The 14,708-nt window shown below is 38.0% G+C and overlaps 1 protein-coding gene and 1 long non-coding RNA gene across 2 annotated transcripts in view; one reads left to right on the forward strand and one right to left on the reverse strand.

Moving 5' to 3' along the window:
• The window catches only part of LOC123980327, a 17,004-nt gene extending 3,281 nt beyond the window's left edge, over positions 1-13,723 (reverse strand). The window contains exons 1-2 of the long non-coding RNA XR_006827472.1: positions 13,652-13,723; positions 6,007-6,054 (exon numbers count right to left, since the gene is read on the reverse strand). This is a non-coding gene — a long non-coding RNA (uncharacterized LOC123980327). The remainder of the gene's footprint in view (positions 1-6,006; positions 6,055-13,651) is intronic.
• acox3 (acyl-CoA oxidase 3, pristanoyl) overlaps positions 11,963-14,708 on the forward strand; it is a 23,603-nt gene continuing 20,857 nt past the window's right edge. The window contains exons 1-2 of the mRNA XM_046064652.1: positions 11,963-12,120; positions 12,809-12,984. Coding sequence (XP_045920608.1) covers positions 12,826-12,984 — 159 coding nt within the window. The 5' untranslated portion in view covers positions 11,963-12,120; positions 12,809-12,825. The remainder of the gene's footprint in view (positions 12,121-12,808; positions 12,985-14,708) is intronic.

Below are 14,708 nucleotides of genomic sequence, written 5' to 3' on the forward strand. Positions count from 1 at the left end.
TTCCTTGTATATGAAAACCCACCTAGCAGTAAACCCAATTCTCATATTCCCATCAGCCTCAGTTACGATTTTTGTTTAATGCTAATACTCTAAGCTAAACTAAGATGGTAAACATTATACCTGCTAAATATCATCACGTTAACAGTCACTTTGAGCATGTTAGCATGTTGATATTAGCATTTAGCCCAAAGCATCGGTGTACCTAAGTACTGCCTTAAAGTCTACACTTGTTCCTTTGGTAAGTGGCCGTGGTGTAAGCACAATACCAGACACTGATGTGTTGCCCATAGAGAAATAATTAACTTGGTGGAGGAAATAACACTACTTCACATTCTTTGGCCTGCACCTACATGTGGTACATTTTATCTTGGAGATTTGCATTACCACCTCTACTAGAGGCATCATAGCAGGCCCAAAATGTTTTTAATGTCTTTAGTGATTAACTAGGATTAAAATGACATCATGAGAGTTTCCATAGCACCGCATCTTTACACTCTAAATCTCCCTTTAAATACCCATAGAAAGGGTGTGACAAAGGACCATTTGTCTAAGCCAGACAGGAATATCTTTTAGGAAAAACATCTCAGTTTGTATAGAACTATTGTACCTCCCTGTTGCCTTGACCAGCTTTTATCTTGACTTTGACCACCTTCTTCTTCTGGTATGCAATTTTCTAGGTGTGAGGATGACTGGGCCTATTTTCTGAAGAAAGATAAATGATGAGGAAGTATTTATTTCCTGATGGAAAAAGGATTAAACACACTGAAACTTTTAAATATTAATATTTTAGGAAAGACCAATTCAGTGGTCACAATCCTCAACATATTGCAGGGAGCATAACAAAATAGGAGGACTATCTTTTTACCCTATTGTTTGTAACCAAAGAAAGTCACCACTCATCTAAACTGATGCCCTATTATTTGCTGCCAGGAGTGAAGTAAAGCTGTGGAAGGTTGAAAGGCCATGGTAGTAATTATTTTTTACCATTTGTTTGCTCGTGATCACAGAACATTTTTGTGATCTATTTTTAAAAATATTTATAAAAGTGGTTTTATAACTTGGGCCCACCTTATCACGTCAGTTGATATAGTGCTTTCGCAGCTCATATTCCAGTATTCCCAGAAAAGTGGCAAAGTTGTTGTCACACAGCAAATCTGTGGCTTTTAGGGGCCCATCAGAGTCCGGGGCCCTGGGCAGCTGACTGCTTTGCCTGTTTGGTAATCCAGCATTAAGTCTACCACAGCTGCAGAAAAATTCTGTGTATTATAATATGTGAAAATGTTTCATAGTGTGCCCTTGGTAGTGAATAAGTAGAGTAGCTTCATTAAGCATTCGCTAATATAATATTCCTAATGGTGTTACTAGTGGCAGAAATAGTTTTCCTGTGGTAGGAAACAGCTGGTTTACTGTATAGTGTGACCTTGTGTTAGCTTGTCATAGATCATTCCCTTCTACTTGTCTTCAGCCACATCCTCCAGCTAGTCCTGGGGGATCCCAACACATCCCCCGGTCTGATGGGATATGTATTCCCTTCAGCATGTTCTTTGTCTGCCCTGAAGTCCCCCCCCCCCCCCCCCCACTTGGACAAACTCTGTCTGAGATGCCTGAACCATCTCAACTGGCTCCTTTTGATGTGAATGAGCAATGGTTCTACTGTGTCTGAGTGCCTCACCCTGTCTTTCAGAGTGTGATCAGACATCCTGGGGTTATTTAGGTTGCTTGTATCTGTGATCTCATTCTGTCTTCAATACAGATCATTTAGAAAGTAGATCAGCTGGACCATGACAGTCCAGTCCAGTGTCCACATTACAGAATGATGCAGCAGTCATTTCTTATCCTACACTTATCCTCACTTTTTAAAAAGACCTCAAGATAATTATTGGCAGCTAATCACTCGCAACTCAGAGCTAGCTTTCCTCCATTTTCCAGAAGAATACCACGATTCAGGCTTGGAGGCGCTAATCATACTTGAATTACCGTCTAATGATTTTGTGATCACGAAAAAACAAAGCTTGTTAATTTCAAGACCATGTGATCATTTTCTTGTGATTTCAAGAAAACAACAAAAAAACAGCAACAACAATCACCAACAAGCATCTTAACCCATGTGCTGTACTGCCTTCTTTATGAAGATGTCTAGGAAGATAAATCTTTTAAAAGCCTTTATTCAATGATGAAGAAACGTACTTATGCAGCCTCTCCCCGCCTCCAAACACACACACACACCACCAGTTAGTATAGTAAACTCTAACCAACTGAATAATCTTTGAAACATACTCTGTAGCTGGATATATTCCTCACAATCAAATACACCCTCTGTTAAGTTTCACATAAACCTCACCTTAACTATAGAACAGTAAGTAGGTGTATCTTTCAACAGATTATGTTAAATATACTTATTAACTTATTTTTTGTTGTTTCGTCATAATAATATGTAATAACTGTAAATACTGTACGTTGTGCTGGAAAGCCACTTGAGCTTGTGTGATGTCAGAATGACGACTTGGCCTAAAAGCTTAAGATCATAATTCCTCATTTTGAGGAAACAAATTGTTGCCAGTCGTGAGTTTTTCTCGGAGAACTTGTCAACTCATCACTGATCACCTCGTTTTATAAAATAAATTAAAATTCTATTTTCAGTGTTCACTCAATACGCCCTGCTGCCACTTCCCTTTCAGCATAATTTCTAAATACTCTGCGTCCCGGAGCCCTGATATTATTAGCTTCACAGCAGGCAAAAGAAAAAAGAGATCTGTTGTTTGTCTACTAATCTGGTGGGAAGGGGGAAGAGCATTTTTTCAAGGATTTCTTTCAATGCGTACATGTACAAATCATCAATCACCAACAAATCAAGAATCCATTGTAAAATGTGTTGATGCTTTCATTCATTTGAAGGCCTCAGTATGCTTCAAATGAAGTAGGTTGTAAAACATTTTGTCTGACAGTGTGAAAAGTGTTTAATACTTGTTACAAATGACCACACTTGAAGGCGGGCAAAAAGCCTGCCATCACAGAATCCCCTTGAAATCATCCCACTGCCACGCCCATCTTTTTCAAGAGTTCTGTGCTTTGTGTGTCTTTGTAGTCTGGATGTGATGAATTGTACAATTGGAGATAATATTTTATTTCACCGACAATCTCAGCATCAGAAAAAAAAGTTCCAGATAAAAAATTTGTTTATTTTTGTTTATAGCATACTGAGGCCTTATTTTTTAACAACAAGCTTCTTTTTACCCCTGAAATTGCGGGGGTCATGGCAGCCTTGATGAACTGGCTTGGTCAACTTTAATCAGTTTGGGCTTGAGTTTTGTAAAGAACACATTTTTGGTTGCTCTGAACTACATGCAAAGCAAAGCATCATTGGATGCCTTATTATTCTTGTATCAACTGAATTTTAATGTTCTCAATTGTTTGGCTACTGTTTGTGCCATTAGCCTAAACGTTTGCCCTCTAACCCAAGACAAGTTCATTTTAAACAATTCATTCCTATTTTGATTTTTGTCCAAGAACTTAACTTTTCTTAACTATATAAAGTTTAGTAATCATCACATGTGAAAGACAATATATTTTATTATTGCTTATCAAGAGCATTTTGACATTCCAAAAATTGTAATTGATGGTCAAATTATTCTGGCAGAAGCTGTAGGTTTCTTTTCTGTGTTTCATTGTGCTGTTAATGAACCAACTGTTCATTCCATATACAATTCCTCAATGTACAGTACTGTGCAAAAGTTGGTGGGTGTGGAAAAACAGAAAGTACAAAGTGAGTGAACAAAAGAAAAATCTAAATCAAATCAATATTTGGTGTGAGCACCCTTTGCCTTCAAACAGCATCAGTTCTTCTTGGTACACTTGTACGTAGTTTTTCTGCAGGTAGGTCGGCCCAAACATCTTGGAGAACTCCCCACAGTCCTTGTGTGGATTTAGGCAGCCTCAGCTGCTTCTCTCTCTTCATGTAATCCCAGACAGACTTTATGATGTTGAGATCAGGGCTCTGTGGGGGCCACACCATCGCTTCCAGGACTCCTGGTTCTTCTTTAAGCTGAAGATCGTTCTTAATGACTTTCGCTGTGTGTTTGGGCTCGTTGTCATGCTACAGAATAAATCTGGGCCAATCAGAAGCCTCCCTGATGGTACAGCATGATGACTAAATATCTGGCTGTACTTCTCAGCATTGAGGAGACCTTTCATTTTGACCTAATCCCCAACTCCATCTGCAGAAATTAAGCCCCAAACTAGCAAGCATCAAGCTTCACTGCTACCTGCAGACACTCATGCTTGTACTGCTCTCCACCCTTCAGCAAACAAACATCTTCTGCTGCAGCCAAATATTTCAGATTTTGACTCATCAGTCCAGACATCAGTCCAGAGCATGCAGCTGCTGCCATTTTTCTGCACCTCAGTTCCTGTGTTTCTGTGCATAGTGGAGTTGTGTGGCCTTGTTTCCATGTCGAAAGCTTTTTGGTAGTCTTCCATAGAGGCCACTTCTGACCAGACTTCTCCAGACAGTAGATGGGTGTACCAGGGTCCCACCGTTTTCTGCAACTCTGAGCTGACATCTTCAGATTGTGAAAAGAAGTAAGCATGATGCGTCTTACATCTGCTGAAGTAAGTTTCTTTGGCCGACCACTGCATCTACAATCCTCAGTGTTCCTTGTTTCTTTGTGCTTCTTCATAAGAGCTTGGACAGCACATCTGGAAACCCCTGTCTGCCTTGAAATGTCTGGCTGGGAGAGAGCTTGCTGATGCAGTGTAACTACCTTGTGTCTTGTTGCTGTGCTCAGTCTTGCCCTAGTAAACTGTCTTCAGCATCCTCACCTTGTTAGCTGAGTTTGGCTGTTCCTCACCCAGCTGGATTCCTCCTTCACAGCGGTTTCTGTTTCACTTCACATATTGAATTGGTGATCATTAGCACCTGTTTGGTGTAACTCATACACATGACGATATGCCTACAAAATCCCTGACTTTGTGCAAGTGTACCAAGAAGAACTGATGCTGTTTGAAGGCAGAGTGGTCAAACCAAATATTGATTTGATTTAGATTTTTCTTTTGTCCACTCACTGTGCATTTTGTTAATTGATAAATATAAAATAATCTATCAACATGTCTATTTTTGAAAGCATTCTTACTTTACAGATTTTTTTCCACACATAAAACTTTTGTACATTACTGTACATGCTTTCAAACACCAGTGCCAAAGTTGACGAGACTCTTAGGTCTAAAACTTCAAAAACAGTTTCTGCCACTGAGTTCTGCAGATTGAGATCAATCCAACAAATGTGGTTTGATCATTTGAAACCTTCTACATAGTGTATAAAAAGCGATCATTTTATCCAAAGCTTATCAGTTTCTTCCAGTATTGCAGTGACTGTATTATTTGTACTCTGCCTGATGCACTTCTGCTTAGCTACCAGATTTGAACTTGACCTGTATTTTTTGAGCTTGGGATTGGACTTGGGATAACTGCAACGTGGTTTTATGTGACTGTCAAACACATAGCGAACAGAGTTCTTGGATTAACGTTTTTCATTGCCACTTTCATATAAGGTATGCTTGTTAATAAATCACTTATTAGTATTGATCAGTAAAAAAAAGCAGTTCAAAAGGACTTTTTTTGTTTTGTTTTTTGTCTTAAGAGACTTCTTTGATTAACCCTTTTAAAAACCATTTTTTAAAAAGTAATTCTTTGTAAAGGGTTTATACATTGTAACTAATTGCTTTATTAATGTTAATAAATAATTTATTTATAGCTAATAGGTCAGTAATAATGACAACATTTTGGGTTGAAGATTAAGAAAAAACAATTTGATGTGCACTATGTCATCTTCCAGCAAAAATATATTTTCTATTTTGAAATAGCTCTTAGCACAATGACCACCTTCTGGAAAGGGACTGCAAATTTTAATGGTTTATTAGAAAGTGAGGGCTGGAACACACTTCTCAGAGCTGCCTCAAAGAAAATGTGCTTGGTTGTTGTTTATTTGGTAACAGATTTTGGGTACCTACCGTGTCTTAGGTGGTTTCGAAGGTGGTGACGCTCCTCTCTGCTTAGATCTGCAGAGATGTTAAAATGTTAAAATATGTCTTTGTAGAACTTTGTAGAATTCCAGCTTCAGGGTCATGATTTTCTCTTCTCCAATGGAGGGAGAAAGGTCAACAAGTCCTCCAGACTAATTATCAAATTACATAATTTCTCTTTGTTTGTTAAAACAACCCTTAGTAGTGTTTCTGGTCTTGCACCCATTCCGGCAGGATGACATAATTTGTCAGTGCCTTCTGAAACTGTCAGAAATCACTTTTAAAATCACTGGTAAAATTATTCATATAATGTTTCCTGATCTGCCGCCTCTGTGGTGAATGTTTGTTTATGTTCAGGGACAAAATGACTTTGATAGTGTGGAAATACTGTGATTTAGGTCAAAAGCACCCAGTTTCTCAAGGTTAGGGAACCTATGTCAAGAGAATTTTGGTTTAAACAAAGCAACAGTGACTCCTAGGAAATGGGAAACAAACTGCAATCACTTGTGTCAAAGTCAGACGCTTGACCTGCACCCTTCAAACCTATCCAATGACAACATTATAGTAACAGCTGCCTTTGCTCTCAAAGGTATTTGAACAAACAACTCTATTGTTTTTAATGGAAGGACAGTCTCACTATTAAAGAGGACACTTACACCTGGAGGAGGATATTCACCATTCTAAGGGATTTTCCCACAACCTGAGAATTCAAAAGTCTTTCGTATAAATGCTTTATTGCATTAGTAACACATTATAAAACGTGGCCCCACTGTCAAATAAAGTACAATTTACAAAAGGGTTATGATACCATACAGCTGGCACTGGCAAGCATCACCATCATGTACAAGTCAGGGATACTAACACAGGATGTATTTGATGAGGAGGAAAATACAAATGAAAGGATAGATAAAAAAGGTTCATAAACTTTAAACATTAGATATAGAGCCCAGTAGCTCCCTCAAATCCCATTAATCAGGGAGAGCAGCTTCAACAACAAAGTTTCAGAGGTTCCAGAGGGCCGGATGCCTACGCTTACTGCAGACTTCTATATACAGAAAATATAGCGCACAAATATACAATATGTTCAGTAGATACTCTGGATTTTATGCATAGTAGTTCTTCACTGGATGTGGATGCATTGTGTGATTGAGGGTAGCTCAAAGAAGTGCCAAATTTAATGCTAAACTTCTATATTTGTCAATTAACTCATGGAATTGTACTAGTTTTAGTTGAAAACATATATATGAGTATATGTTTGCCCTTTTCAAAGTCAAGGCGATATCATCAGTGGCTGAATGTGACACTGAAATGATTTATTGAAAGATTTTTTTGGTTACTTATAGCACTTTGTTTAAAAAATGTGATGATTGTATACTTCGTATACAAGTGAATAAAATGCTAACACATTGTGCTGCAAACCCTATAGGTATTATAGGGTTAAGTGTTATATTAATGTATGTTTTATGAATTACTGTACAAGCCATTGAGTTAGTGGGTAAAGCAGCATGCACTTTAGTTGTCTTTGGCAATAATAGATAAGCTCCCATCTCCTGTAAAGTAGCATCGACTTCAGTGAAAAACAAATGTTGTTGTCGCACATCTTGATGTTCAGAAACAATCATACAGTGTCATGTGAGATAAGCCTTTCTCTGTCAGTTTTACAATGTTTCTTCAAAGCTGAACCATTTCATAAATGACATGTAGAGCAGTATGTACATCAGTATACAGTGGCAATGAAAATAAGACTATATTTTATTCTGAGAAAACAGCTGTAAGATTAACACAATAAGAGATTGAAATGGCTGTGTTTTGAAGGAGTAATGCAGTTTTGGGTGAGTTAGAGATAAAAAGGAACTAAGTACATTTAGTATACTAGCTTTTACGTACTTTATGTGAGTAATTCCATTTTGTGAGACCTTATACTTTTACATTTCAGAGAGAAATATCCTTTTTACTCCACTACATTAACCTGAGAGCTGTAGTAACTAGACTAACGTTGTTACATGCAAATATAAATACGATGCACTGCTAGAATTTAAACTAGCCAGTGTGATGATAGAAATGTGTAGGTTTCAAAGATAATTTTATTTTCATATGCACTCAGTGATGCAAATCTTTAACTCTGTACATTAAATCTTTCTCTGTGCTTGATTTGTAGTGATTGCTTTATCATGGCTTGATTGGTAATGCCTTGGACCTCCATAAGGGGGAACGTGAACAACCCTTCCTCATTTGTTGTATTTTAAGTAAAGACAAGTGACGAGTCTGTGTTTTCTTTCACATTATTTCCCTCCTGTAATCGAACATTTTGAACATTTTTGGAAATACCCCTATTCACTTCCTTTCCAATAGTTATCAATGCCGTAAAGAAATAGTTCAAACTTTTGGAGAAATTCCATTCGCTTATTTGCTTTCTTTCAGAGAGTTACATGAGAAAATGGATATAAATCTCATGTGTTAATTAGAGCGTGGTTAGCCTAGGTTAGCATAAAGACTGGAAGCAGTCAAAAATACAGCTACTTTCATGTCTAAAACTCACTAATAAACACAGTGTATCAAGCTTGCTAACATGTACAGAAACAGAAATGTAAAAATGAAAATTTGTGGTTTTAGGGGTTTTATGTGCTGGAACTATTTCTTGATGACATGTGGTATCTTGTTATTCATAAGCCCAGTTTACTATTTCTGTGCAGCATCTGTGGCCATTGCGTGGATTGGCAAATATGGTCGGTGAGCACTGGACAGGCGCTGTACAGGCACGATGGCACCAAACCTGGCACCCTCATTGTGATGAAAAGACTGTTGTTCAGCAAGAACTATTTCTAGCACATAACTCCCCATAAAACCAAATATTGACTGGTAAATACTTTTGAACTCTTGAAAACTTGAAAATATCTAAGCTAGCTGTTTCCCCCTGCGTCCAGTTTTTATGCTAAGCTAGGCTTACCATAGCCTGGCTCCATTTAGCTAAAAGTTCTATTCTTCTCATAGACATGAGATTGATATCAATCTGAACATCTTACTCACAGAAAGAACGACAATAACTGCATTTTACAAAATGTTTAATTATTCCTTACTCAGAAAAGGGTCTGGAGTTAGGACATGGCTAGCTTAGCATAAAGCCTGGGGCTGGGGAGAAACAGTTAAACATATGTGTGTCTCTCAAAAATATTGAACTATTCCTTGAAGGGCTGAAAATCAGCTGTATGTTGACAAATTTGTTATTTACAGTAAATCACATCAGTCCTAATGCAAATTAATATACAAATGTGAAATCACAACATTGTACTACTTATTTACTTTTACTTACATAAGCTTCAGAATGCAGTATTATATAATTGTGGTACTGATTGCTTTACTTAAATAAAGGGCTTATGTCCTTTTCCCACTGCTGTTGAAGTCATTCTGTGGCTATCATATTTTTAATTATTATAGTTTGATAAGAAGGTATTTTTATACAACACAACACTTTTGGATTGTTGTCCAGTTGAATTAGTATTTGCAGAAAATATTCTAGATAGCCAAGCTATAAATAGTCTCTGTGACTCAAAATCAATAAATTTGGAGTCACAGAGAAAACTGTTTCTCAAATCATATCCTACAAAGCGAATATCATGAAATTCACATTTTTGCTGCAACTGTTGCAGTATGAATGTTCCCATGATTTATCTGAACAACCCTTTCCAATATTTTTATTCAGAAAAATGAACTAACTCTGCATATGTACTGTATTGGCAGAATTACTCTGACATCCATTAACTTGTTTTACAGAGATTCATGTTGGCTGGTAATTGGTTAGGAAGATACATACAACCACAAATTATGCTGAGACAACAGCTCAATGGGTTGCCATGAAATTTGGTGCAGACCCTGTTCCCCTCAGGATGAAATAATAACTTTCTCGATCCCCTGACTTTTCATCAATGGTCAACATCAGGTCTTAATTATAATAAATAATAATAATAATAATAATAATATATTTAATTTATAACATACTTTACACTTGAGGCAAATCTCAAAGTGCTACAAGGTAAAAGCATCAATATAAAAACAGCTAAAAAGCATAAAAACAATAAAAATTTTATCTGCAAGCTATTGACATTCCCATTAGCCTCAGCTGTATGTATTCAATGCTAATTAGCAAGTGTTGCATGCTAACATGCTAAGATGTTGAACATGCTATAAATTACTAAACATCAGCAAGTTAGCATTGCTATTGTTAGCATGCTGACATTAGCATTCGTGCCCAAGTACAGCCTTTATAAAAATCTGCTAGCATGGCTGAAGATCTTTGTCTTGTTTTTATGTAAATCATTCACTAAATTGTCTCCATCTTTTGCCACACATTCATATTTTGTCACTAGAATGACATAATTTGAGCAAGCAGCCATGATTACTGACTTTATGCTGAAAATTAAAGAGACTTAAGATTAGATAAGATTAAATATAAAAGTAAAATATACATTAATTTATGAGAAAATATTGTCTTTGTGCTACAATGGGAAACATAACATAACATGCAAGTTGTAACACTGACAGTGGAGGGCAGAAATACACAATGTAAGCGGGAGAACAATGGTATTGGAGTTTGGAAATAATTGATAATACCGTAATAAATCTTTGATATACACATATGTACATGTTTTCCTAAATTTCCACCAAAAAACAAAATGAAGTCACTATTCTAAAACCTTGAAATAAAAATAAAAATTAGGAAAAGTGATCATGCTCCATACTACAGGACATATTTTCTCTGAATGATGCAGAGACAATTATAAATCAAATAAGCTTTGGAAATGAGAACTAGTTTAAAAAAAAGCAAAAAACACCACAAAAAATTTCTGCTGTTAATAGAACAATGTTGTTATTGTGACTTTAAAACAAGTCAAATCTCTGCAATTAAAATATAATACAGTTTGTGCTTGTCAGTGTAGTGTATTTTATAATTGTAAAAAATCCCATTAACATTCAAACTAACTAGTTGGTATCCTCCACAAACAGCACTGGTTCTATCATTAGCATTATAAAAAAGTATCTATGTCTCAAAAGGGCCGGTCCGTGCATGAAATCGCTTATAGGTAGCCTAATTCATCTGCAGTTGTTAACATTGTATTATGAAAAATGCCACTTATAGGGGTATTACCTAAATTAATTTTTCTACTTGCGCTAATGCAAATGTATGACCCATATGAGTTCATTTTTCCAGAGCCGATGCTGCCTAAACGATTTTAGCATTATGGCTGTTTAATTGTCGCACTGAATGAAGACATACAATGCAAAATAAAGACCAACTAGAAGATCAAAGCATTATTACTTTTGTTGCCTATTCTTATAAACAAATAACAAAACAGACTGACTTGTATGTAGACATCGTATGTTGTTCATTTTTGTATTGTTTATCAATTAAAGGCTATAGATTATATTTCATATGACGTTACTTTTTATAGCATATATATTTATCTTCTTTCACCTAGTTTGTGTACCTTTGGTTAGCTCAGTTGCCCCCTTTTTCAAGCTGTATTGTATTTCTGTGTAAGTAATTGAGGGCAACAAAAGAAGTGAAATTTCTTGTATGTGTACATAGCGAGGGATCATCCGTCCCATACGCGCTCACATCTGGCATCCAATCACGCGTCGAAATAACGAGTACTACCCAATCACAGCACAGTAAGGCGGGACTTGCCGGTGGCAAAACTATAAGGCACGGGAAGTAGAAGGGTTTTCACCTCAGACCTTCAGAATAAAAGCAAACACGTTTTCCAGTGGTTTTAAGTTCGGCAATGTAATTTAGTAGGCCTATTTATTCTCCATTCGCACTAAATGGAAGCACAGATGAATTAATATCATAAACATACTATATATTAAATCATTTAAATTGTTACTGTAGAGTCCAATCAGTATTGGAAGTTTGTCATTCAGTTCAATTGATGTGTAAAGACGACGCTCTTATTCGGGAGATTCCCGACAGGAAGTGTTGTTTTTGCTGCTGCTGGCAGATGAAGCTGCTGGAGATTCCTCTGGCACACAAGTACGTGATATCAGCTGTTCAAAGGTCGTTTTGACAACTGTCTAAGACGAGAGACAGCGATACCAACAGGGAAGGTAAGACAACAGACATAACTATAACAACCAATTCAGCTCATTGAGGAGCTGTTGTTATCCAAGTCAGTCACTTTAGTAAACATTAACATGTCCTTCTCCATGTGTTAGCCAGTAAACAGCGCTGTGTATGTAACATTAACGTTACAGCTGCGAAGCAGGGTAGCTTCTGGGCCTTAAGCCCCGAACCTTTTCAAGTAACTTCAAATTTGTATAATTTCTCCTCAGTCTCTCTGACTGGACCGTCAAATCAGTGGAGCAAAGGTTCTATTACTGGAGAAATATCGACATCTATATGTCTGCCCTAACATAGTTAGCCCTGTGTGCGCCTCATTCATTCACTAGTGTCACCATAAATTGTATGGGTGTCAACCAACTAAGTCAGCAAGCTAGCTAGCTAACCAATTTATGGACTATGAAAATAAAGTTTTTCACGGAGAGTAAACCTCAGAGTGGAGCAGCAGTATAGAGCCCAAGTGGTCATAAACGCCTGGTCGGGCCTCTGACTGCACACTGACACGTCCAGAGCGTGTGATTTGGATTCACAATACACTACAAATGTGTGTAACAGTCTGCCACACACATATACATTTAATGTAGTTAAAGCAGGGATGTATGTGAAAGAAAGAAGTTGAAGGTTGTACTTGGAGACCTAACATTATCATCTAATTCCCTCCCTGTTTTTTCACAGAGAGAGCAAAGTGCCTTATGTCCCTGCACGAACCTCGCCAGCCTGAACATAAGAAGATGGACCATGGAGTGGCAGACCTTCCCAGCGGCCCGCTGGATATCTACAGGAAAAAAGCCTCCTTCAGCTGGAAAGACATGCTGCTCTTCATAGAGGGAGAGGAAATTCTTGTATTCAAGGTAGCTGTCCGCATTAAATGTTCTCTGTAGGTAGGACTAAATCTGCCAGTGTAATAATGTGAATAGTTGTACACAACATGTGCCACAGGTTTAAAAATGATTAGTGGTGGTATCAAAGACAGCAGGCTGCAGTTTACAGTTTGCACTCAGGTGGGTGGGGTTGGGTATAGAGAACCTGTTCCAAACGTTCAATTTGGATTTGGTCAGCCCATGAAACAGACACTTTAAGAAGAACTAGTTCATTTACAGATAAATACAGACTGATTTGACAACTTCCCTGCTTTAACCACATTAAATGTAAATTTGGCATGCTGATTTGAAATGCATCTACTGGTTGGAGAGTGATATAATAAGATGGTTTATTTACATGAGATGCATAATTCCTTTACTGCTGAGCCAAGTATTTAGTTTGCTCTTGTTTATAAATACCCAAAGAGGCAGCAGTATAATGTTGTGGTTCTGAGACATCTATTTTCAGCGTAGACTGACTTTTTTCGCAAAAAAACAACAACTTGCTTTATGCTGGCTTATTTGAATTGTTTGTGCCTCTCCTCATACCTGTTCACTGTGCACTGTGCCGGGCACCAAAATACCACACAGACGGGCAAAGAGAAGGTCAAGGTCAGGATAACTGTCGACGCACTGCTTTCAAAACAGCCCTCCTCACCTTGTACAGAGTGCGTTTCATCACTACGTTCTTCCTCTTCTTCTTGTAGAATTCTTGGCGTCTAGAAGCTCATCACTATGTTAAATATGAATGTTTGAAGAAGAAAAAGAAGTAATAATGTACAGCAGGAGTTGGCAAATAAGTTTTGCATCAGAGCAATTTCTTTCTGTTAGATTGTGAGAGAGACTTGGTCAGGGGTCAAAGGTCAAAAGTCTTACCGGGACAATGAAGGAATGCAAGCCGTGGCACACCTGGTCAGGTGTGTAGAGCTGCGCGAACACCACAGCGTGGGTTGCAGTCTTACCCAGGTTCCCAACCCAGAACTTGGCAGCCTCAAAGTCTGGAGAGTTGATCAAGGAGAGAGAGAGAGATGGAAGGAGAGAGAGAGAGAGAGAGAGAGAGAGAGAGAGAGAGGGAGGGAGGCAGCCTACACAATATACACACACAGAGGTACAGACTGTAAAGGTGATGTTGCTATAGACTAAATGAAAAATGGTACAGATATTTACAGTAGTGTTAATGGTAACAGTCGTAATGTTAATGATTATAATAACAATAATAACAAGAGGACTAGTAACAATAGTCGTTGCAGCAGAGGGTGTCGAGCAGGAACACGGGGGCAGCAGGTGACCCGCAACCACAGATCCAGACTCCACAGCTCCAGAGCCAGAAAACCTGCAGGAAGTGATAGGAGGAGAGAGGAGAGGGACGAGAAAGCACAAGACTACCAGAAAGGGGAGAAGTTGTGTTAGTAACATGCAATAATGGGATGAGGAAATCCCCCGGCAGTCTAGGCCTATAGCAGCATAACTAAGGGATGGTTCAGGAATCTGAGCCAGCCCTAACTATAAGCTTTATCAAAGAGGAAAGTCTTAAGCCTACTCTTAAATGTGGAGATGGTGTCTGCCTCCTGAACCCAAACTGGAACCTGGTTCCACAGGAGAGGAGCTTGATAGCTGAACGCTCTGGCTCCTAGTCTACTTTTGGAGACTCTAGGAACCACAAGTAACCCTGCATTCTGGGAGCGCAGTGCTCTGGTGGGGTAGTAAGGTACTAT

This window comes from Micropterus dolomieu, linkage group LG12 (genome assembly GCF_021292245.1).
Source record: "Micropterus dolomieu isolate WLL.071019.BEF.003 ecotype Adirondacks linkage group LG12, ASM2129224v1, whole genome shotgun sequence".
Lineage (NCBI taxonomy): Eukaryota > Metazoa > Chordata > Actinopteri > Centrarchiformes > Centrarchidae > Micropterus > Micropterus dolomieu.